The sequence below is a fragment of the Durio zibethinus genome, chromosome 15 (genome assembly GCF_047325235.1).
Source record: "Durio zibethinus cultivar Kanyao isolate XHJ-2024 chromosome 15, ASM4732523v1, whole genome shotgun sequence".
NCBI lineage: Eukaryota > Viridiplantae > Streptophyta > Magnoliopsida > Malvales > Malvaceae > Durio > Durio zibethinus.
In genome coordinates, this window is record NC_143176.1 from 18,816,242 (window position 1) to 18,843,491 (window position 27,250).

Consider the following 27,250-nt stretch of genomic DNA (forward strand, 5'->3'; position numbering starts at 1 on the left):
AATTATATTCTGAGGTTAATAACCTATCCTTTGAATTTTTGTTGACTAATTTTTTTGGTTCGGAATGCATTAAATCATGGCACCAATAAGAATCTTATTCTTAATTTTTTTTTTACTTTTTTTTTTTTTACGTAAGAAAAATAAAGTTTTAGTACAAGTAAAAGGAAGGAGAGATGTCTGACTTAAAATTAGATTTTGATATCTCTTCAAAGGTTTTTAATCACTAAAAGTTTGGAGTCATGCTTCATTGCTTTAGATTGATCTTTTTCAATTTCCAAGCCCAAAATTGCAAGTATTAATAGAAAATCCACATATTATTGAAATTGTACGGTCATTTCCCTATTACATTCAATGAGAGATGGGGTGTCCTAACCACCCAATGGTTCTTCCATTCCCACTGTCCACTGAATCCCATCTGAATAATATTTTTTTGCCAGATTACTGTCAATTTAAGAATAAAAAATCTAATTTTTTAGTATTTTAGACCAAGCTTTTGATAAACTTTGATTTCAGCTAACCTAACACTAACCCTTTGATATATTTGTTGCTGGAGGTATCCTTGAAAACATTAATAAAGAGCAGGACCAAATAATTCGATGGGGTAGTTGTTAAACCATATCACAGTTTCAGCAATCGGAAAAAAAAAAAAAAGTAGCTATATTACTGGAAAGCATGGTTTCCATATTTCTCATTCGTAATCCTTCATGTAGACAGCTGTGAAAAGCATTGTTATTGAGCATTATGCGAATCCATATCAATTAGATTGATCAGGAATGTACAACCTCTATTTTTTTTTTTTATATAAATCTTTTATATTAAAAAATTGACATACAAATTGTTTTCTACAAACCCAAAACCATCTCCTGTCTTTACTACCATATTTCCCCAACTCTCATTTTCTGTGAACTAGCCAAGTTAGGTTAATTTAATTTTTCAAAGTCATCTTTGAATTTACGTCGTTTTTATGTGTTAATTATTATTTAGGGCAGAATAAATTGAGTTTCTAGTGATTCAAATACCCACATCATTTCTTGATTTGAGTTGTTTGAATATATACTACGTCACCATTGAAGTTTAAACACTTAATTTTTTTGACCTAATTGTAATTGGTATAATGACGTAGGAAAAGATGAGAGTTCTTATCGTTGGGCTGGGAAGAGAGTAAAAGAAAGGAAAGAAGAGAAACTACTGAAATTTGAAGCTTTATGTCCCTTGCGTAAGTTTGCATGAATAAGCAAAGAAGTTGCAGGATTTTTTTTTTTTTGGGTGCTTCTATTTGTATTCTCAATTTTTTTTCACACTTTTTTTTTTTATATTTTAAGTAAAATTATTTAATTATTCTTTTTTAAATTAATCTTTTTCATTTTTAAAATTTTGGATTTGCAAATCTTGAAACTTTTACAAGTATTTAGGTTTTTAAATCTGAAAATTTTCGTATATCTGAAAAATTTTTAAAATCAGATCTTTGAAATAAAAAAAAAATCCAAAAATCCACGTGCTGTAATCGAATGCTCTTTCTATTAAAACTATAGCTTTTATCTATCAACTTATAAATGAGATTATAATTGTCTGAAATAAATCATAGTTTTTCTTTACAATGTTGTGAAAATTCTTCAAAATATGAGATTTTTTCTTCAATTGAAATTTTGGATTTTGTTGGAATTAAATATGATATTGATCAGACAAATTTTGTTAAAAACTCTAAATTTTAAACCTTAATGGAATTTTTTAAAAAAAACTTACCAGACTTAAAAGTTCATTAAATTATAAATTTATGGAATTTTTTAATTAGGGAAAAGGGTCAGATTGAGTTTTGTTTTTCAAATAAAAAAATACATTCATTTATCATTCTGTAAAAAAATAAAAATAAAAAAGTTAAAAGTGAAAGTTCACAAGACTCAACATTTTCATGAGATTATACAAGTTGGTTTGCAAAGAGGAAAGCATATGAAGAATGGCTGTCGAGTTATATTAGGAAAATGGAATATAGGATTTCGACCTTTTTTGTTGATCAGGCAATACCCGGATTTGAACTGAGGAATAATGGATTTGCAGTCCCTTGCCTTACCGCTCGGCCATAACCAAAATATAATATCTCGTTTTTATTTTCTATTTTTAAAAAAATTGGATGTTATGGTATCTCTAGACACAATGTCTAAAAACCAAATCTTTCTATGGAAAAATAAAATGTAGATTCTCAGTGACAAAAAGCAAAATCAAATTGAAATGTAATTTAAAAAAAGTATATACTTTTTTTCTTGAATTAGAAAAAAAAAAGTATATACTTTTTAAAATAAGGGATATGCAACAAATTTCGAACATTAGAATTCCTGTTTTGAACATAAATGATAGAAAGACTCTAGCGGTTAATTTTTTTTATAAAAAAATATAATAAATATTAGAAAACTTTTAAAAATTTAATTAGTAGGGAGATTCAAAATAAAAGAAGAAATTCAAAGTAAAGTTACACACACAATTGAAAATGTGTGCAAAATAATACAATTTTAAATGCATGTCAATGTAAAAAAAAAAAAAAAAACGCATTCTTAAAATCAATGAAAAAAAATTAAATTCAAACAAAATCTGAATGATATCTCTGATCATATTAAAAAAATGTGCAATTTCAAAGTTTAATTGGGTGTGTAAATGTCTTATTCATTCTTTAGCTATGAAATTGTATAGAAACTTCATGCTCTATGGCACTTCATTGCACAATCTTGAGACCAAAAACAGCAAATATGAATTTTCTAAGAAGACTTAATGTTGACGAAGACTTAGATTCAACTTCCGCTTTACATTTCAAAGCTGTCCTATGATGAGCGTTTTGTGTTCATATTATCATGTCCAATGAAATCCTTATGACCCGCATTACACGCAACTGGTTGTGTAAAAAGGTTAAAAGTTTTTGAGATTGTCATAAACTAAAATTTGGGCATTTTGAGTTAAAAATTTAACATTTTAACAACATATCACACTGTTATTGAATCTATCTCCATAAACAACAATTATTTTAACGACTTAGATTAGGTGAGCAGTTGGACGCGGTTTTATCTGAATTACAGTCAAAACTTGTAAAAGAAGGTACTGGGAAATCGGAAGAATCCTCGAAAAGCCACGTGACTTTTTTTCATGACATCACAAAAGATGAAAGGAAACTTGAGCACTATGTCATTTAGCATTTCATAATCGCACTATAAATGAAATTCTTATATGTAATATTTTCTCATCCTTGTTCCTTCTTAAGTGTGTCGATCGGTTCCTTGATAATATTTTCTTGGGTGTTGGCAAACAAGAAACAAAATGAAGGTAATAATTTGTTTCATGCATAAAAAACTGTTACTAGTAATATTTATAAATTCTATCGTTTGGGTTTATTATATTATTAGTGTTTAGTGCTAATTAAATTTTTGTTTGTGTTGCATGATGCACGGTAACCATATATATGCAGCAAAAGGTGGAGCTGAAGGTGGCTATGAAGTGCCAAAAATGCCGGAGTGCGGCCCTCAAAGTGGCTGCAATACAAGAGGGTGAGTTGTTTCTTGGAGTTATTTTTCTTTAATTTGTGTGTTTTTATGGTAAAACTTGATGAGAATTGAGATTAAGTAACCATGGAAAAACAGGTGTAAACTCTGTTGCATTAGGAGGAGAACAGAAAGACAAAGTGGTGGTGACTGGTGATGGATTTGATGTTGTCAAGCTGACTACCAAGTTAAGTAAGAAGGTCGGGTACACCCAAATTATCAGTTTGGCAGAGCAGAAGTAATCAAATCCAGCTGATTGGTTTTTGGGAGTTGCTTCTACGAAAATCTTACAATGGGCCATAGATAATAAGTTTCGTTCTGGCTCTTGATCGCTTATATTTTTGTGTTGATAAATTTCTCAACTTAATTTCTGTTTAGGCACTGAACTTTCTGTTGTATCAGATAACCTTTGGTATTTCAGATTTTATCGGAGATAAATTACCGTAAATTTCTCTTTTTTTTTTTTTTTTAATCCTTTCAACCTGTGATAATTAGTGAACGACTTGAGATCAATTACAGCTAAACTAATTACTATCACCAGAGCATTTTGTAAGTTTACCTCAAATGGTTCACTCAGCAGGTAGTCATTCTTAGAAGGTTGATTCTAACGAGACTGGAGTTCGATTTCTAGTACGGCAAATTCTCTTACCTCGATTCTACCTTATTCTTGGCCTCCATTGTACTAAGAAAAGTGTTTTCCCAGTCAATAATACAGCAAAGCATAAGTGCATTTTGATAAACATTTAACTGAATGGAAATAGTCAGTCATATAGGAATTGAAGGCAATGCCCCGGTTTACAAGTCAGTTTTAATCACTCATTTCTAGCCTCTACTAAAGATGGAAACGCGTTTGTTTACTTAGCCTTCGGGCTGGTGGTTGTGGGGTGTAAACGTACTAATTAAATTACAGTCAATGGGGGAAAAGCATCTTTTCCACTTTTACTGGTTTGAATATTTTCCGTCTGCAGGAAGTTTATACCTTTTACATGCCATCTCATTATCTTTGGATATCCATTATTCCTTTTCCCTGCTCGTTTATATAATCCCATAAACCATAAGAAAAACAAAAGACAATAACCAGTTCATTCATAATTCAGAGGCCTCAAACAAACGAACCAAGGAGTTGAATTAAGATTGAGAAAGGGTGATATGTGGTAGAATTTTTTGTAAGTGGACTATTAATTGGTGACTTTAATGTTTAATAAAATAGATTGATAAATTTAATCATAATATGAGACACACACAAAAACCCAAATAATTTAATATGATCACCTAAATATGAGTTTTACACATCTTATTAGGTCAGCGTGGTTTGACGATTGTATAATTTTTTGATCCGACAAATATTTGATGGAAAGGTTTGGTTAAGGTCCCTTCTTCATTTTTAAGTAATAATATCTACCCACTGAGAGTTACCAATAAGAGAAGAACGAAGAGGAAGACTTGGGCTTTTTAAGAATTAGTGTTATTTTCATTTATCAACTATGATTGCCTAAATAGGCACGCAATATGATTAAATTTAGTGTTTCAGTATTTACATATTAGTGTTCTAATATTTACATATGATTTTTGGGATTTAGAATTATGCTTACATATGGTATCAGAGTATAATTATGTGATAATAAGGCCCAAAATTATAGTTTTAAATTTTAATTTCGAATGAAATTAAGTTTTTGGGTAAAATATTTTGATTGTTGGAATCTAACTTTTTGATCTTATTTTTCCAAAATCGATTTGACGTTTTTGTTCTCCTATATGAGAGGATTAAAAAGATGTATGAATGTTTTCTAATTCATCCTATGAAGAGAAAATTCAGCTTTTAAACATTTGGATTCAAGATTTAATTAAAATCTTGATATTTTATAGATTTTAGTTCAAAGTAGTTCTTGAATATTGTTATCCATGTGCTATAAAAATAAAGTGTTTAATTTCATAAAATTTTGGATTATATGCCTACGAATAAAACCAAATTGGATTATGCATAATTTTTTTTAATCCAAAAATTTTGGCTCAAATTGATGTTCATTCATGTTGTTTTGATGCTATTTGAAATATGGGTTTTGTAAATATATGTGTTAATTAAAGTTTAAAGCATTAAATTACACTATAACTCAATTAAAATATGAAAAATCGAAGAAAGAAATCATGTAATAAAAATAGGTCAAGAATGGTGATGAACATGAAATTTTATTCTCAAATTCATGGTGATTTATTTTTTTTTGATGCAAATTGTGGTATGGTTTGTAAATCTATGTGTTAATTGCATGTTTAAGGGTTTAATTACATTAAAAACTAAGAAAAACCATGAAATTTGGACTAAAACTTGAATCGGGTTGAATTGTGCTCCTAATGGGTTGGGTTGACCCAGTTGGAGGTAGGAGATAATGAACAGTGCTAAATTAGAACATTATCAACTTAGTGAACAGTATTGAGTTAGCGCAGTATTGAATTAGTGAATAGTGCAGAATCAATAAATTGACCTGTTTGGACTAATTTGGCGTCCATTTTTTATGCCATTTGTTCTATTAGTTCCAAAATTTTATGACGCATTGATTTATTATTTTGTGAAATTTTTATATGGCATAAAATATTTATTATATAATATTTATGCATGATTAAATAAGTATTATATTTTATGCACATAAATTCTGTTATTTTATTTTATAATAAAATATTTGGACATGCTACGATTCTATTGGAGGCACGTACTCTTCCTATATACTGTTAAAAATTTATGTACTTATAGCCTAAAGTTATGTGTATAATTAAATAAATTTAGTAAAATTTATTTTTACTAATTTTTGGTTATTCATTTAAAATGCAACATGCATTATTTTGAAAAGCAAGTTAAGTTTGAACTCCATGAGGTTTTGATACAGCTAGTATCAAGTTGGTAATTTATTTTATAATTTCATTTGATTATTTGCTAATATTGAATTATTTTTTATTTGAAATAATTTGAATTTAAAATTGTTACCTTGATTTATTTTTTCCATGACTATGTTGACATTATGTATCAACCTTAATTTGTGAAATTTATATTATGATGGATGATACATAAGAATAAATTATGGATTTAATATTAATTTATTCATAAATTTTAAGACACTTAAATTTTGAATACAATAATTTAATTTTGATGTAGTGAGATATATTTGATTTAAGTATCTCACAAGAAGAGATCGTCTTTATAATGATCTATCGAGATATACATAATTATTAGTATCTCACATAAAAATGATTAGCTCTTTAAGTATTTAATGACCCAAAGAAATATATCATGGTTAAGTATCTCATGAGGAATGGTCAAATTGCATACACTTAGTTAGGTATGCAAATTAAAGTTATAAGCAAGCTAAGTTTTCTGGTGTGCAAATACACAATTAGTTAATATTGGTGTTTGGTTGCTAAAGTGGCTCATTAATTGAAACTTGCAATGTTTTCTCATACATAGGAAAAAAAGTATTATCAAATTACCGTATAAAATCACCTGCCTAAAAGGGGTTGTTGTGTTTGATAATTTAGAGTGGTCAAGAAGTATCATGGTTGAGGTATGTTGGTATAAAATATTTTTATATTGACTTCATGTGAAAAGTGCCGCCTAATCACATGTCATATTCTCTATCTAAAGGGGAGTTTGTGATGATGCACTTAGACTTTTCAGTTTAATTACAAATAACATATCATGGGTTAGTGATATTTGTATGTATTGTTGCTCATATGTAGAAAGTTGCATTCTTTTGTTTTGAATATTAAAGTTGATTTAATGATAAAGATTAAGTAGCTCTAATTAAAAATAACAAAAAATGATTTAGAGCTTAATTAAGTTATGGGTATTTTCTTGGACATAACTATTAAGTTTTGGACATTTTTATTAGTTATTGTCCAATTGTTAAAATGTTGCATTTTGTGATAATAAAAGTATTTTAATTAAGATAGTTTGTGAATCTTTTAAATATTATTTAATCTTATGAATATATGAAAATGATTCACATGTATGATCAGTAAGTTTGTTATGTTACTTTGTTTCAATTTATCAGTATTTGATAAAGTGATTTTATGAAAGATCATGTTTATGTAAAATGTAACATATGAAATTAAGTTTGGTTATTTTGAGAGTATGTGATATGTGTGATAAATATATTTAGCATGCTTACAATGTTTTAGTTTTATATATCACATAATTATGATTTGAAATTTTAGGCATTAAGTTTAAAGCATAATAAAATGCATAATATAATTTATATTTTTGAAACTCATGTTTTTCATGGACATATGAAACATATTATTGACTATAATGATTTATAAAAAAACATTTAAATTTTATGCTAGTTTGCTGAAATGGTGGGAGAGTATTGTTGTTAAAATTGTGCAATTATGTTATGAGAAATAATATGTTAAATAATTGCATAGTAAATTTGTTTCACATAAATTGTTAAACTAGCTTTTAAAATTTTTTTATTTTTACAAAATACTTACTAAATCAAGTATGTTTTCACAAGATATTAACTCTTTTGTAATAATGATATTATAATATGTTAAAAAAGTAGCAAGTAAAAATTTATTTGTTAGTAAGTATTTGGAGCGGGTCTTTTGGTATCATAAAACTCGGTAAATATTATCATAAAGATCATGGGTAATAAAAAAAAATGAGTTGTGAAAGTAAATGAATACGAATAAAAGTTTCAGTTTATAAGAGTAGATACAATTAGTTTTACGAATTTTAATAGGTTAAAGTTTTGACTGAAATGTAATATTATTAACGCTTGTTAGATAAACTTGCCTTAATATTTATGTCACAACTCATGTTTGGTAATATTAAAAATATTATATTCCTCACATGAATATTATCATGTACATGCGGTTGATTTATACCATAATTATAATGTGTATATGATTGCCTAGAAAATATGCATTGTTGGCATTCATCATACACTGTTATGTTTAGATTTATGGTATGAAGATTGTGTAATTTATTGAATCTCATATAAATATAAAGTATCTACATGAATAGATGTTCTTTTTAGCTAGTCAACTTTTAATTTTGAAATTTTTTGTAGTTAAGCTTAAAAGATTGAAATGCCATAATAAAGTATTATTAATTGTTGAAACAATTTACATGGTAGTATGGCATGCTAAGTATTTATATTGATTAAAAGCACAACTTAAGGAGTATGACTTAAAATTTTTTTAAGGGTGTACAAAATGATAATGGGCTTTCTAAATTTTAATTTTTAGTAATCTATAGAGGTACATTTAGATTAGTTTCTCACTTGGAGTGATCACATATAATTGTAATGATTATAACATTTCTTACGTTGTTATGTGATTATCTCTAAGTTATTATATGCGATTACCTACCCAAATGGAGTGATTATATGTTTTTTAATTTAGAGATAATTGTGAAATATTTTATCAAGTGAAAATATAAATAGACTTAGAGAATTTATCTACCCAAAGAGGGTATATTTTCAAAAGTTTTTGTATTTTTTATTATTTTAAGGTGTAATCACACAAAAGAATAATGTTTTCTTTAAAAGAATGTCCAAAATTAAATTTATGATGTGGCACTTTGATTGTTTTAATAAGACTAGTAAAGGAATTAACTTGATTAAAGTCTTATCTGCTTAGATCATTGATTGGCCTTTGTACTCAATTTCAATATGCTAGAAAAAATGTCACATAAGTTAATGTTTACCATGAGTGATAAGTTCTTGGATATTTTGTACAACATAGTAAATGTATAAATTGTCGGTCACTTTAATTTATCACAATTGAGGATATACATTTATTGTATAGCATCTTATGATAGCCAATAGGGTTAGCTTCTACACAAGAAAATTTTAGACCTATTATAATATCTCAATTTAACTCAAGTAAAATTGAGAGTTACTAAGATATAATTTAATAAATATTTGTTTTAGTTGTTTAACTCTTAATTAAGATATTGGTTTGATTATTTTAGTTACCATTATCAAACCTAGCAATTATCAATTTTCAATGGTACATTGTTGTCATTTGTTGACAATTTATTTTAAAGAAAATTTAATATATTCTTTTAAGGAATTTACAAGTGAGGGAAGAGAATGTTGTTTTATACTTATCACACATGAAGGGTTTTGATGAATGAAATTTTGTAAAAATAAGCAAAACTATTTGTTTTGTTTTATTAGTTCAATTCCTCTTTTGATAATTTTTCTCAAATTTTGTTGATTTACTTTTGAGAAAGAACAAAAATTTTATAATCTTTCCCATTTCAGTTCCCTTGTTTCGAATTATATATGAACTAATTATGAGAACTATTTCAAAGAATGATAATATAAAGGTTTTGATTTTATTATTATTATTATTATTATTATTATTATTATTATTATTATTATTATTATTATCATTATTATTATTTTATTAATGCCAAAACTATTCTTTTAAAGGAAGTGAAAATCAATAGGAGTTCTTCTGCATATATTTTAAAGTAGTAAGGACTCATAAATGTTCTAAAATTATGATTTTACAGATATCATATGTGTTAAGGTTAGTGGTAGTCAATAGGCTATTGGTTTAGGCATGTTTTAGATATAAAAATTGATAATTCAATGAATTCCAAATTTATTGAAAATAATCTCATGTTAAAATATTGATAATTTTGTATTATATGAACATATGAATATGAAAATTTGTTCATAATATGTTAGTAATTTATAAGTAGTTTATTAAAATGACATCATGGAAGTCTAAGAACTAAAGTGATTATCACCAAGGGCATAACTAGGGGGTTGGCAAGAGCCATGCCCCCTTTTAAAAAATTTTTTTTTACACCATTGGAGCAAAATACTTCATCTCATAAAAAATAATATTTAATCCTTTCTTTTTAGTAAAATTATTATTTGGCACCTCCTTTCTCATATTTTTGGCTTCACCTCTAGTTATCACATTTGGCATAAAAGTAGACAATACATAATTTTATTATGACTCCATTTATTGAAGTGTTTCTTATTATTATGTAAAATTTGGTTGAAGCATGCTTGTAATTTGCTGAATCAGTGAAAGTTATTATTATTTGATTAAATGATGACATATATGTATATATATATATATATATATATATATATTTTTGAGGATTATGGTATGGATATCTACAGGTATGAAAAATAAAACCAATTAAGGTATTGGGTTGATTATGGTAATGATGCATTGTAAAATTGCTTTGGAAATCATTATTGTTTTGGATTTCTTTACTTTGTTAAATACATCGCATGTGATTACTAATTACCTACAAAACATAGTTTGAGATGAATAAATTCATGAGGTACCAACAAGTTAAGTGAACACAATTGTTATATATATATATATCATATTTGTTATTTATATATATGTTTATTATTAGATGTGTACATTTTATATTGCCATGTCATAGTATAAAATCTTAAGACTTGGTATCTATCTTAAGTATAACTTTAATGTCATTTGGGCATGTTTTATAAACGATACTAGCAAGTAACTTCGAAGATAAATAGGAGATATATAAGCACATTTGAAAGTCATAGAGATTTCTCAATAAATTTAGAAAAATCAGCAAAAGGATTAACAAAGAAAATAACACATTGAGATTATATTTATGTGTTATTTTCTTACTACACAGTCATACTAAGATCCATTGTTGATAGAGTATTTGATACTTATAATCATGGTTTGGTTTTATGTCAATAAGGGACATATTGGCTACCATGATTCAATATTAGATGATTTTATTGGATAGAATTATTAAGATGTTGTCTCAAAAGTTAAATTATTTTTAAAATTGTGGTCACATTAAAGTAAAGTTAATCAGCCTGGATCTTGTTTTTTAAGTTATATTTTCTTAAATTCAAACAACCCAATTAGTATTGTCCAAATGAGAGAATGTTAAAACTTTTCATAAGTGGGTTAGTATTAATTGATGGTTTTAATGTTTAATAAAATAGTCTAATAAATTTAGTCTTAATACAAGATAAATATGAAAGTTCAAATAATTTAATATGATCACCTAAATAGAGACTTTGTACATTTTATTATGTTAGTGTGGTTTGACAATTGTTTAGACCTTCACTTGGTAAACTTTTGATAGAGATATTTTTAGAAATTTAATATAAATTGAGTAAAATCTCTTTTTCACTTTTAAATGATAGTATTTATCCATTTAAAATCGCTAGTAAAAAAATAAAGTAAAGAGAAAAACTTAATCTTTTCAAAAATTAATATTACTTTCATTTATCAACTATGATTGTATAAATAAATACATAATATAATTAAATTTGATGTTTCATATTTACATTTAGATCTTATGATTTAAAATTATACTTACAATATGAACTCCACCCCAGTGCCTTTCCATCTCAGACCAGAAAATTTAGTGAATTTCTAGTATTGATTGCAGGACATGTCCGATCTGACTCGTTACATAACATATATTTGCCGCACACAAAAAAAGAGACCAAACACATGTTATACGGTATACATGACTGGCTGACAAAATATGTGATGGCGAACATTGCAAAAGTAGTATTTGAAAGAATTAATTATTAAAGAAGCTGACTGGTTCATTAAGCGATCCTCGGTATCGTGGATGTGAAGGCTGACACGTGCACTTGCACTCACTCCGAGATGGAGAGGCTGCGCACAATGGTGACCTGATCTGATGGCCACCCCATGCTAAGATAGAACAAACTAATTAAGTTGCCATTCAATGTAAAAACCCTTTTGAAATATATTCTATATATAAACTACAGCAAGTTACTGAATTTGCATTCCCAAAAGTTGGATTGAGCCACAAATGTCACGCTGAGTTTTCCGTATTCCAGCTAGTACAGTTTTTGGGACACTTTTAATCTTATATTAAAAAAATATATAAATAAAATATGATATATTTATAAAAATTTAAATTTAAATTTGTAAAATATTTTTATAAGATAAAATTATAAATTTTTTAAATCAAAATAAATAATAATTTATAAATTAGATATGAATCTCTATAATTTCAAAAATCATAATTTTTCATCGACATAAATCAAAGCTACCATCCAATCATATAATATAGCATGGCAATTCAATCCCTCCTCTATGCTCTATGTTCTGGCTTCAGTCACCGTCATGCCAAGTCAAATTTGGCAACTGTATCTGGAAACAACAATGACAGATAGATATTGAAGCTGACCATTCAGAAACCCCATTTTTTTTCGGAGTTCAAATTTTAGTCAAAGTTTTTTTTTTTTTTTTTCTTTTTGGGTTATGATTAATTATAATTACATAAATTATTAAATATTTTAATAATATAATTTTTTTAATTTTATAAATGTGATTAAGATAATAATATATATTTTTAGTATATATTTAAAAAATAAAAAATTAAATCAAAAATAAAAAATATATCATAATTTTAATCTTAGATTAAAACACTTCACTATCACCATATCAAATAATATTTTTTAATTAAATGCTATACTACTAGAAATTAATCAACATCTTAAGTTAAGTTACAATGCTTGTAAAAGGATAAATCTATACAGACACAGCAATCATCATTTATTTATTTATTTATTTTAGAATTTCAAAACCTTCATGTAATTAAATTTATCTAAAAATTCCATTTCTTTTAGTTAGAGGGATGGAGCACAAAATTGAAGCAACAAACTTTTATTAATATAATTTTCTTCAATTTTTTAATTTAATAATTAAAAATTTTCTTTTAAAAATATAAGATTGAAGTTCGGCCCAATCTTTCTCTTTTCATAAAATTTTATCCCTTTTAAAATTAAAAAAAAAAAACTTTTATTAATATAGCTAAAAGTGAATATCAATAAAATCTGCCAAATTGACTCTAGGAGATTTACTAATCTGTTGCTTGTTATTATTAAAGAATTAAAGCACACACACAGAAAAAAGGCCCACCCCTCCCTTAGGTGCCCGGCACAGGGAGATTTCTATAGCAGCCACATGTCTTTTCAAGTTCAGAAAATGCTACCACTACCACTCACTTTTTGAATAAATGGAATAACCAGATAAACGTGAAATTTATTAATATTGCTTGAGGGGCCACTTAATTGCTAAATTATTTCTTTTTCTTTCTAATCAGTAATTTGTCTATCAACTCACTCACTTAATAATGCAAACATTATTCATTAATGCACACACTTCACTTAATTATATATATATATATGAATGATTAATATAGGCTTTGGATTTAGATATGTTTTAACATTAATTATTATCTTTAAAATTGATAATTTTAAATATGATATAAAAATTAGATGAAAAAAATATTAAAGTGATATTAAAATTTTAATAAAAGTAGTATATAAATTTAGTAAAAATAAAAATATATTTTTTATTTGAAGTATGAATCTAAATTATAACATGATAATTTTTATATTTTATATACATTTAATATGAAATAAATTTGATATAAATATACAAATTATCAATTCTACTTATCTCAAACCAAAATGAACAATTTCAGAGATGACCTGATTCTCCAAATTAAGGGAACCATTATTTTACAATAAATCCATGAACTTATCCTGTCATCCATGTTATGAGGAGAGGAAGAGTTAAGTAAAGGCAATTGATGTTTATCTGAATGAGATAGCCCAAAGTGCAAAAGCTTGGGATTGTTAAGCCTGCATGACTCCCCTCATGCCATGTAGGAAGGCAGCCAACAGATTTTGACAAGCTTCTTAGATGGCATTCAGGGAGCCAGGCAGAACAATCCCATCCCCAGTCTGATGAAAATGAATAAAAAAAAAAGAAAGCTGATGCAAACTTTTCACACTTTTGGAAGTTTGTTGATTGGAAATTAAGAGATACTTACATTGCAGTTGAACTGGAAACGAAAAGCTCTGCGTGTTTCTGCTTCTGTATTGAGAAGTTGTTGGATATTACTTTCTTGGAAGCAGAGAAACAGTAGGAAGAACTCAAAGGAGGAGAATTTAAAGAGGAGAAAAAGGAAAGGAGGCAAAGACAGAAGGAAAGTCTATTGAATTTATGGGAAGGAGAAGGCGGCAACAAATGCCTCTTTCTAGCCAATAGTTAGTTACAGACATAAAAGCCAAAGCTACTTGGGTTTTACAGGTAGCCTACTTTGGATTTTCTGTCTTTGGTAAAGCTGATTCCCTTGCTTCTCTGTTTTTCTCGTTGAAAAATCTTGACTCAAGCAGTCCTACTATTATAGTTAGTAATTATTTTTTTTTGAAATTTTTGGTATTTCATAATCATTTTAAATTTTAATTATTTTAAAATCGAGTTGAGTTGAATTTCATTAAAAAAATAAATTTTTTTGGTATTTTATTTTTTTATTTATAAGATTTGAGATTAAAATTTTATTTTAAAAAAATTACATTTTTTATTATTAAGATCAACAGACGTTGATAATTTTTTTACTAAATAAGCGATGTTATTAAATTTGAAATTAAATATAATTGGTTCAAATAATAATATTTAAGACATATCATTAAATGGGTTTAGAATTTGAACATTGATATATGTAATTTTTTTAATTTATTCTCAAACCATGATTTTTAATGTATGAAAAAAAATAAGTAGTCTTATTTTTCTTTTAACATTTTGGTTAATAAAATTTTAAAGGTTTTTAACTTCAAAAAAGATTTTCCAGGGTCAAAGGATGTTGTAATTTGGGTATAGAAAGAGTAAAAAATGTTGGGTTTTAAATTTTAAATATACTAGATATCATTTTTTTAATTTAATTATATATAAATTAATTGAATTAAAATTTGAGTTTACAAATAAATTGCTTTAACTTTTAAATTAAGGTGTAAATATTGAAAATTACATTGTAACATTAAAAGAAATAAATCATTAATTTTGAATTCAAAATCATGTATGCAAAAATTGCCTGCTTTTGATAATTGAACGGATTCTTGGCTTAGGGTTAATTAATTAATTATACAATAAACAATAATAATAATACTTTGGATGGTTCGAAGACACAGCCAATTCAGTAATAAATCGGACAAAGCCTTGATGCCCATGATTTATTCTTCTTTACTGAATTAATCGGACGGTTCAGTATTTTTTTGGGTTTTTAGCAGAAGGAAAGAAATGGCACATTCAAACTTTAAAGACATCATTTCTGTTTCATTTTATTTGTTTCTTATTGATTTTTTATTTAAAAAATTTAACTTTGATCATTATTTTAATAATATTATAAAAAACTAAAAAAAATTTTGTAAAATTTGAGTTTCAAAATTTTTAAAACATATATTTTAAAACTTTAATTTAATATAATATTTTTAAAAAATATTGATAAAATTTAATTCGTTTAAGAAAAAAATGACATATAAAATGGGATAAAGAAAGTACCACTTATAATTATTAACAAGGTAAACTGATCATACTATTATAGTTAAAAAATAAGTTTGGCATTGCTATTGGATTGTAAGATCATATTTTCTATTACAAATATAATGTTAAATAAATTTAAAATCGTAACTTAAACTAGCATTTATATTTTCTTTATGAATTTCTGATCACAAATGTTCAAACTTCAAACATAACTTTGTAATTTTCCCCATGTCAAATTAAAAACCAATATTTATTTTTTTATAAAAAAATATAATCTAAAAATAAAAAAAAATTGTAAATGTTGGAATTTAAATTTTAAACCTATTAAATAATTATATAAATAAATTGAATTAAATATCAAATTCAACCAAGACTTGTTTTAGATTATATTAATATATACTTTTGCAAGATTTTGGCTTTCAACATTTTATTCCTTCTTTTTTTTTTTTTTTTCCTTCAAATTGCCATATTAATAGTTAAGAACTTTATGTATTTGGTTGTAATTTAGCACTCCTTGGAAAGCAGGGCTGGAGGTAGATAAAAAATAAAAAGGCTATAGTGTATAGAGTACTGCAAGCAAAATACTTTCCTGGATCCTACTTCCCAGAAGCATCGCTGGGGGCACGACCCTCATTCATGTGGAGCATAAGGTCCGCCTGGGAAACATTGAAGGAAAGCCTAAAATAGAGAGTGGGAGATGATTCAGAGATTCGAGTATGGCATAATAAGTGGTTACCAGATGGCCAATAGCTAATATTCTTACCCCAGCAGACCATCTTGGCAAAAACCGCACATGTGGATGAGTTAATTAAGAGAGATGGCAGGAAGTGGAAAAGGGAACTGATACTAGAAATATTTGAAAAAGATGTGGCAGACTTTATATATAGTACACCACTCACAATGGAGGGAAACAACACAGCCAACTCGAACTGACGGTATGCATAGAGCAAATGGAACAAACTGTTGGAACAAAATATGGAAAATGGAAGCGCCATCAAAAATTAAAGTTTTTGCTTAGAGATTGAATCACGGTATCTTGCCAGTTCTATGCAATTTGAGGAAGCAAAACATTGAAACCAGCTCTAATTGCCCTCAGTGTGGACAATATGATGAAACGGTTCTACATGCATTAAGGGACCATAAGAAGGTAGGGATACATGGTCTTTGGCCGGAATGGATTGTACGTGGACATGCACATCACATGCAGAAGATAAAGAACGGCTCACCAGCCTGAAAAAGGGAGTGGTGATCTACTGGGCAATTTAGCACAGTAGGAATTTGATAATGAAGAACGAGCTTAGAATTGCCCAAGCAACTGCAACCTTTACGGTTAGTTATTTGGCAGAATTTAAGGGGTGCCAAGAATATTTTGCTAGACAAGGGGAGGACATTATGAGCTGGGAACCACCATCAACCAATATGGGTAAAGTTAATTTTGATGGGGCGTTTAACCTTACTGATGTAACTGGTGGTATTGGTGTGGTGATAAGAAATGACAAAGGGGTAGTCCTTGGATCAGCATGTAAACAAGTAGAATGGGTCAGGGAGGCTGAGGTGATTGAAGCTCACGCTCGTGTGGCTGGCATTAGACTTGCCAATGATTTAGATTTCAACTCAATAATATTAGAAAGAGATGCAGCTGAAATCATTTATAAACTACTGCAGCAAACAAAGGGCTTGTCTTTAGTGGGAAACATCCTAGATGAAGCAAGAAGGCTGATGCATGTGTCACAGACTTAAAGAAAAGTCTTGAATCTCACATCGAACATAATAGGAAGGTCATTGGGATATAAAAATATTCACACCACCTCTGTCTTGTGAGGTATCTTTTGTAGGATAAAACCGTGAGATCAAGGGATCAGAGCAGACAATACCTCACAAGAATGTGAACCGTGACAAGAAGGCTAATTTGGGACGCCGAAAGGGTGAAAGCCTGGGTCTCGAAGCTGCGCGGATTTGGAGCTTAAGTCTCGACTCGTGACAAGTGGTATCAGAGCCAACCCTAAACCGTTCGATCCACGCCAAGCACCTTGAAGGAGGTAGGCAGGATGGTCAGCCTCCGTGACGAGAGCGTCACGAGATTGGGTGCAGAAAAATATCACGAACCTAAGGAAAAGTCTTGAATCCCACATCGAACATAATAAGAGGGTCACTGGGATATAAAAGGGTTCACATCACCTCTGTCTTGTGAGACGTCTTTTGTAAGATAAAATCGTGAGGTCAGGAGACCAGAGCGGACAATACCTCACAATGATGTGAACTATGGCAGAAAGATTAATCTGAAACGTCAAAATAATGAATGCCCGAATCTCAAAATCGTACAAATTCGAAACTTGAATCTCGACCCGTGACACATAATTTTCGCTGAGTCGAGGTATCACATGCTAGGTTTGCTTTAGAATAGGAAAGTGATACTTACTGGGTTGCAGAATACCCCCATCATAAATGATGTTATTAGAAACGAGTGTACTTCTACAGTTTGTTGAGTAATGAATTTCTTTCTTTCCTAAAAAAAAAAAGTTAAGAATTTTATAATTCAATTTAAAACTCTCGAATTCAAATTGTGAGAAGAAATAAACAAAAGTGTCATCTTCCACTACATAACTTAAAATCATATTAAAAGTTAATATTTGATATATTATTAATATAAATTTTTAGTGTTATAAACGAATATTAAAAGATTACACATATTTTATTTTTATTTTTAATTAATTTTTTATTTTTTTAAAGATACCTTAAATCGTATATGTTATTTTTTTAATTTTACTTGTAAAATTTAAAAACTTCATCGTTAATATATTTAATAATTTCTCCTCATATCAAAAGACACAAAAAAAAAAAAAAAAAGTCTGATTGGCAACATCGACCAGCCTCGTTGGAATATGGAAGCATGATTTTGGCGCTAACATTGCTAGCATAGGTGGTTTTTAGCCTTAGCAAGTTCCAATTATACACGCTGGTCGACACAAGATTCAGATTTGGCGTGACTAGCGTTGGACTCGACCTTAGCATGTATGCGTTTTACTTATAATTTTTTATAATTATTTAATTCTAATAAAAAAAATTATTAGTGTGAGAGTCATATAAAATTTTATTAAATTATATATTTTTAAATTATGATTAATTAAGTGTAACATAATAATTAATTTAGAGAACATTCAATTTAGAAAAATCTGAGATTTTTTTTCAAAATTTTTCTTGTGTAAATGTGATTTTTACGTTTAATTAATATTTATTTGATTCTTGAAGGTAATCTTAAATTTTTAATAATACCTAAAAATTCTTGAAATAGAAATTTGCCTCTCATTGTGGTTTTTTAAGATTTTCAGGAGGAAAATTATTTTTATTCCACATTTGACCTACATGAGAAATGTTTTCTTTCTCTTTTATCTTATAAAAATCAACGTATGAAAATCAAATAATTGTGAATTGCTTTTGTTCTGAAACTTTTTTTGAATGGTTTTTTATTTAATATTTTTTCGCTCAAATATTGTATTTATAGGTTTTGAAATATAATAATTATGATTATTTATTATGTTTCTTTGAACAAAAATGTAGTATTTAACAATTCGTATTTTTTTATTTGTTTGACTTGATGATTTTTTATTTAATAAGCATTTATTATGGTTACGACAATTATTGTGTTTCTTTGAACAAAAATGTAGTATTTGGCATGTAATATTTTTCATCTATTTGACTTGATGACTTTTGATTTAATAAACATTTTTATAGGTATGGCAATTACTGTGTTTCTTTGAATAAAAATGCAGTATTTGATATTTAATTTTTTTATCTTATTTTCAAATGGTTTTTGATTTAATAAACATTTATTATAAGTATGGCAATTATTATGTTTCTTTAAAGTTAAACGTAATAATTATTTATTGTCATTTTTTTAAAATGGGTAATTTACTACTAAATTTCAAATAGAGATGAAAATTCAATTTGTGCCTGATCGTCTAACCAGACCCAATATCTTAGGATTGATTTTTTTTTTTAAATCAAGTTTCGGATCAAGTTGGATTGGGTAATTATAGAATAAAGTCCAAGTGGGATCAGCATCAAGTTTTAAGTAAACCCATGCCGACCTGACCTTATATATATAATTATTTTTTAATTATTTATTTAATTTTATATTTATATTTATATATTTTTTTATATTTATTTAAGTTTATATTTACATTAAAAATAATATTTTATATTTAAAAAAATATTTTATTAATTTTAGATCGAGTCAGATTATGTATGATTTTACAAAATATCGGATCATATTAGATTCGAGTATAAAAAATAAAAAAATCATCAAAGCGGGTTCGAGTATTATAAATATAAAATCAAATCTAATTTGGGACAAGTAAAAACTTACATTGATCTAACCCATTACTATCCTTAATTTCAAGGCTTTAAAATGTAATAATTGTCTTATTAATTACATTTTTTATAATTAATTCTAAAAATCTTTTTATATCTCACTTGGATACTGCATTTCAAAGCCAAACTACGTTTTTAGGCTTTGAAATGCAATAATCGTGAATTATTTCTTGCATTTTTTCAACACAATAATTTATTACTTAATTTTTTTATAATAGGCTACTCAAATATTATATTTTTAGGATTTAAAATGAATTAATAATTGATTTTTTTAATAAATTGTTATGTTTATTATGTAATGAAAAAAATTATAATAAAAATATATGATTAAGTAATCTCATTCTCCTGTTCTCTCTCTCTCTCTTTCTCTCTCTCTTCGAAATCTAAAAGGAAAATCAAGTGAATGAAAATTATGAGTTTTCCCACAATTTACAAATTTCAGACTTTCACATCTAAATCTGTCCATGGTAGGACCGGGGGGGTCATGTCCAGTCAACCTTCCAAAGGTTGAATTCAAAAAGTTGAAAATTTTTTTAAAAAAAAATTAACATTTTAATATTTTTAAATAAACATTAAATTAAATTATTTTTATTAATAATTTAATGTTTCAGTCCATGCTCGAGTTCCAAAATCCTTATTTAATGGTTGTACCGTGGACAAGTCTAACTTCATCTGTCATTGCATTTCTCATTGTATTTGTCAAACTTTTTTCTACTAACCTTTTATGCATTTAGTCAATTGATTGGACAGGGGATGATGGCAATTACGTTACCTCCAAGTTTCTCAGTTTTGGTTTTTTTTCTTAAATAAAACCATAGATTAATTACTTAAAAAAAAAAAACTAAATGGCAAGAAATCCATCTCGAAAGGTAGATTACCAATATAAACAATTTTTAAATAGATTTTTGCTGCTGTTGCAAGCAACTTATAATGAAACATCAACTTTAATTTTGTCTATATATGTTTCAAGAAAATTAGTTAAGTCAAAATTTGATTGGATACGAGGATTGCTGAGATTATTTAATGGATTATATAATGTCTTAATTTCTTGAATGAAATTTAGAATACGTTATATGAATTTTTTTACTCTCCTAATTATTGAAGAATATGTCTAGATAATGTTAATTGAAAGTATCAATCTTGCATTAAAGCATTTAGTTTCAATAATTAATAAATGTTTATTTACTTGGTATCGATTTGATTAAATAATTAATATAGTACTTTTTATCTAATAGAATTGAATTTAAATTTTTTAATAATGTTGAAGTAGAATTATACTACATTTACGTTGAGCATTAAATTTTATGTAATCTTATATTTAAGTTGGATCTTTCATTTATTGTGGTTGATTTTAAATTAAATATTTAATATAACATTAGAGCTTAAGTTATATTATATTCTTCTTCTTCTACATCTTTTCGAAGCACGTAATGGTTATTGATACATGTGATGAAGACTTTAGCTTATACCCAATTGAGTTTGTAAAGTGTACTTATTTAAGTTTGATATTATTAAGGGTAATTTTAGGTCCAAAGGGCATTTTGACTATTTTTTCTCTCAGAGGTTATCAACAGATTGCCAGAGGTATTTTGGACTTTTGGGTTGACTTGTAGTGTCAGTGCCACATTAGCTCGGCCACATCATCACTTACTCTTCAGACTCCTTACATTATGCCTATAAAGTAGACCTTCTAGGTACTATCGAGGGATTTGACTTTTCTATTTTACTTTATTTTCCTTTCATTTTAATCTCTAATTTGAGCGTCGAAGTACAAACGTAAGGAACACTCACTGCCTTTGCTCTTAACGTTTTTGTGATTTCAGAGTTTTGTCTCTCAACTTAAAGTTTGACATAAACATTTGGCGTACCAAGTAAGAGAAAATACATCTTTTAGGTGAGCAAAACAATATGTTGCCTAGAAAAAGAGTCATTGAGGAAGGAAAGCCAATTGTCCTAGTTAGGACCGAAACCCATAATAGCCAACTTATAAACCCACCTGTGCTGGTATAAGTAAGGCCAACCATGGGGCAATTCCAAGCCTTAATTGAATAGATCCAAGCCCTAAAATAGATGCTTCAAAGAATAACACCACCCTAAACTTCAAAAGTACCTGATTTGGTTACCCTTAGCAAATAACTAATAGAAAGACAACCAAGCTATGAGGAAATTAAGGCCTTTTCAGCCTTTAGAGAAAAGGAACATAACATTCTAGCTACCCATCACCACCACCCTAGCCATAACTTTACCCACGCCATCACCCAAAAGTCCAAATAGAGCGACCTATAACCCTAGCTGAATAAAGATTTGGAAGCTAGAATGCAAGCTATGGAGAAGTAATTAAAAGGAAAAATTGTAGCTTTTGAAGATGAGCTAAAATTCCTAAAGACCTCACCTTCACTAAAGAAATCAATTGGACCATGCCTCCAAAAGGGTTTAAAATGCCGACCTTAAAAACCTATAACAATGCCTTTGATATTTTTAATCATTTAGAGCTTTATCAAACTAAAATGATGATATAGGGTATAGATAAAGCTTTCATGTGCAAAGGTTTGGCCATGACCCTAAAAAGAACAGCTCATTCCTGGCATTGTAGTCTGAAATCGAGGTCCATTACCACTTTTAAGAAGCTCATCTATTTCTTTTTATCAAGATTTGTTAACAGTAAAAGAACTAATAAGATCATTCAAAGCCTGATGTCTATTTATCAAGGTAAAAATGAGTATTAAAAAGACTATATTACTCGTTTTAACTTGAAAACTCTACAAATGAAATATTTAGAGCAAATAGCTATAGTGGCTGCCATCATTAGTGGACTCAATGACAGAGAGTACCACCTAAAGTTCACATTCTCCCTTAAGCCACAAAAAAAGACTAGTTGATGTGCTACTTGTCATGAAAAAATACATAAATGCTGAAGCTACAATAAAAAACTGAAGTGAGAGATGCTTATCTCTTATTCTCGACGATTAAGGTGAGAGAGGCTCATCCCCACTCCTCAGTTGAAGAAAAAATAAAAAAGTTTACAATCTTTTCTCGAAAGAAAGACAAAGAGGGTACTCTAGGACCAAATGCCCTAGTCGATAACAAAACTACAATGCACTAAATACCTCTAAAGAAATGATTCTAATGCAAATGGAAAAGGACCTTGAGCTTAAGTGGCTAAAGCCGCTGACCTGAAAAATGAGATAGAAATTTCAACCACAACATTGGAGATTATGTTGACCAAAAAAATAAGATAAAAAGTTTGATTAAAAAAGGTTTATTGGAAAGGTTTGTAGTTGATGAAGACAGAGTCAAGGTAGGCTAGATTATAAAAGAGGGAATCACAGATAAGAGCCAATGAAGAATTAGAAGGACAAACCAGATAAAAATTAAGCTGGTGGAAATCAAAGAAATGAGTAAGAAAAAGAAGGTTGAGCTATAGACAATAAGCCCATTACGGGCATAATCAATGTCACTATTGAGAGAAATTCTACGTTGGCCAAAAGAAAGTTTGACCAGGGAATGATCAAGGCCATAGGGTCCTCAGCCAAGAAAGAAAAGAGCTATAAAGATAAACCAATCTACTTCATGTCAAAAGGCATGAAAGGAAACAAATTTCTGCATGATGACACTATCATAATCACTACTATTGTATATAATCATGTAATATGAAGGATTTTATTTGATAGTGAGAGCTTAATTGATATTTTGTACTACACCATAATACTGAGAATGAGAATCAGAGAAGAGATGTTGAAGCCATTTATAATAAAACTAATCGGCTTAAAAAATGAATAGGTACAAGTAAAAAGAACAATCAAGTTGCCTATCATATTGAGTATCGAGCCAAGGAGCATCACTTCGATTATGGAGTTTATGATAATAGGTGTATCTTCAGCTTTTAATATAATCTTAGGTCGACCTAGTTAATTTATTATGCAACTAATTAGCTCAACTCCCCACTTAAAAATTAAGTTTTTGACACCAAATAGGAGAGAAAAAGTTAGAGAAAACCAATCCACAGTATGATAATGCTATGTCACAATGATGAAATGTAAGATTGAGAAGCAGACTGACAGTTTGACTAAGGAAGACGAGCCAAAAAGGTAAAGACAATCGATGTAAAGATCAGAGAAGTGAAAGAAGCAAAGTAAAGAAACCTTGGTAAGAAGCAACAAGAAACCAATAAAAAAAAATACGCTGTTAAGCCATTCTAAGCTCTTAAACTCCATACTTGTACAAGCTATAAACTTTTATAATTTTTGAATAGATTTACAAAAGTTGAGCTCTTAAGCCAACATACACACTTGTCAATAAGATAAAGCTATTAAGCCAGCTAAATCTTCATTTTGATTTAATTTTACTTTTCTACTATACGTCAAACAAAAAACTAACTGTCATATTGAGATCCATCCTTCTTACAAGAAACAGTCGTAACCTAACAGAATAGAAAGAAATAATTGACTAGAGCTCTAAGGTTGATGACAACAAAGCAAAACTGAAAATGACCTTGTCTCTATACTGTTCTAAGAGAATAATCTTGAAAAATATATGCAAATAGAAGTCAAGCTTGACCATTAAAAATAATTAATTCAGCAATTAAGAAACAATACTGACCTGTTTGCATGAACATTATCAGATATGCCAAAGATTGATCCTAAGATAATGGTACATAAGTTACATAATGACCCAAACATGAAGATAGTTGGGCAAAAGAAGAAGACTTTTGACATAAAAAGATAAAAGGCTATTAAGAAAAAAGTTAGTAAACTACTGCAAGTAAGCTTCATTAAAGAAGTATATTACTTTGATTGGAAAACAAATATGGTCATGATAAAAAAAAAGAAAAAACACAATGAACAATAAAGAATGTGTGTCGATTTTACCAACCTTAATAGAGCCTACCCAAAAGATAACTTTTCGTTCCTTAGCATAGATAAGATAGTTGATGATAGCGCTGAGCACAGCCTACTTAGCTTCATATACGCATACTCAGGCTATAATCAAATCAAAATATTGAAAAAAAATAAGAAAAAAATAGCATTTATTATTGAAAAAGGTTTATATTGCTACAAGGTCATGACATTTAGCCTAAAGAATATAGGAAAAACCTACCAAAGGTTAGTTAATAAGGTTTTTAAGGACCAAATTAGCCAAAATATGAAAGTATACATTGACAACATGATAGTGAAGAGTGAAAGCTCGATCAAACCCTTGAAAGATCTGGATGAGAATTTTAATACCCTAAAGAAATATAATATAAGACTAAACCTATGCAAATGCGCTTTTGGCATTACGTTGGGAAAGTTTCTCGATTATATGACTAATAAGAGAGGTATAGAAACAAATCCAAAAAAGGTTCAAGCCATCTTCAATATGAAAACATCGACCTCAATGAAAAAAGTTTAAAGATTAATTGAAAGAATAACTGTCTTGAGTAGATTTATATCTAAGTCAACAGAATGATACTTACTATTTTTCCAAATCTTCAAAAATATCTTAAACTTTAAATGTACACCTCAGTGTTAAAAATCATTTGAAAAACTCAAAGAGTTTATTCTCTATCGAAAGCCTATATATTTTGTTGGCAAAGTCTTAACAGGGTCTAAGATGAACTACTCCAAAACAGAAAAACTAGCTTATATTGTAGTCATGTCGATTAAAAAACTTAAGCCATATTTTTAAGCTCACAAAATTCACATCCTAATCAACCAACCACTTAAGTAAATTTTGCAAAGACTAGAATTGTTAGGAAAACTAATCAAATGAATAGTAAAACTTCATGAATATGACATACACATACTTTTCAAGTTGGCTCTAAAATTATAAGTGCTAGCATATTTTGTTGTAAAATGCACCTCGGCCAGAACTAATGAATAACTTGAAGAGGCTAAGAAAGTCAGAGAAAGGAAAACATGAAATTTTTTTGTTGATGGGTCAGCCATCATCCATAAAAGTGGGGTTGTTATAATTTTGATCAATTTAAAAGACTTACAAATTTAGTATGCCCTAAAGTTTAGGTTTAAAGCTTCTAATAATGAGGTCGAATATAAAGCCCTAATCATTGGCCTAAGATTGGTGGCTAAGCTGAATGTGAATAACATCATTGTACACAGTGACTCCTAGCTAGTAGTCAGCCAAATAAGTAGAGAACTTAAAGCTAAAGAAGAAGGAATAAAGAACTACCTAGATAAAACATTGACTTATCCAACCATTTTTTCTAAAGCCAAGATTAGAAAATACACTAGTTGATTCACTGTCTAAGTTAACCTAAAAAATGACAATGGAGAGCACAGCCCACGTTTTGGTGGAAAAGCTAGCATAGAAAAGTATTGAGAAAAAACTAGTTGGGCAGATTAAAGAGAAATAATTGTAAATGACCTCGATCAAAGCATACCTGACAATAGAAAAATTACCTAAAAATAAGGTTCGAGTTAAAACTCTGATGAGAAAAATTCTTTGGTACATTATAATTAATAAAAAATTATACAAAGATCTTTTAGTTTGCTCTACTTGAGATGTATAGACGATGAAAAGGCAAACTATGTACTGAAAGAAATACATGAGGAAATTTGTGGCAATCTCCTCGAACCTTGACCACTTATTTATAAAGTATTTAAATAGAACTATTATTGACCAACTATTAAAAAAGACATGATCGATCTAGTGAAAAATGTGACAAATGTCAAAGATTTGCTCTTGTAAAATATCTTTCATCAATCGATTTGATCCTTATTATCGGTCCTTCACCTTTCATGCAACAAGGAATGAATGTCCTCAGATCTTTTACCCTGGTCACAGGAAAGAGAAAATTTGTAAGAGTAACAATGGACTACTTTACAAAATGGCTTGAAGCCGAAGCCCTAGTCACCACTGCAGAAGCCTAGGTTGAAAAAGTCATCTAAAAGAATATAGTACTTTGATCCATAATAGCAAACAATGAAAAGTAATTTGATAATTCAAGTTTAAAGAATGGTGTGCCAATCTCCACTCGATCTAAAGTTCACTTTGGTCACCCATCCCAATCTAACAGGCAGGCCAAG

At 28.4% G+C, this 27,250-nt stretch overlaps 1 protein-coding gene across 2 annotated transcripts; it reads left to right on the forward strand.

Annotated features, from left to right (window-relative positions):
• The first annotated feature begins 3,156 nt into the window (after positions 1-3,156).
• LOC111302033 (heavy metal-associated isoprenylated plant protein 47-like) lies at positions 3,157-3,969 on the forward strand. Of its 2 annotated transcripts, XM_022897974.2 has the most exons (3): positions 3,157-3,306; positions 3,449-3,527; positions 3,621-3,969. In XM_022897974.2, exons 1-3 carry the CDS (start codon positions 3,301-3,303, stop codon positions 3,761-3,763), a joined length of 228 nt encoding a protein of 75 aa, XP_022753709.2. In that variant the 5' UTR covers positions 3,157-3,300; the 3' UTR covers positions 3,764-3,969. The 2 variants fall into 2 exon arrangements, with proteins under 2 accessions (XP_022753709.2, XP_089600429.1); XM_089744303.1 differs by lacking the exon at positions 3,157-3,306 and having other exon boundaries at positions 3,443-3,527.
• Positions 3,970-27,250: the final 23,281 nt, after the last annotated feature.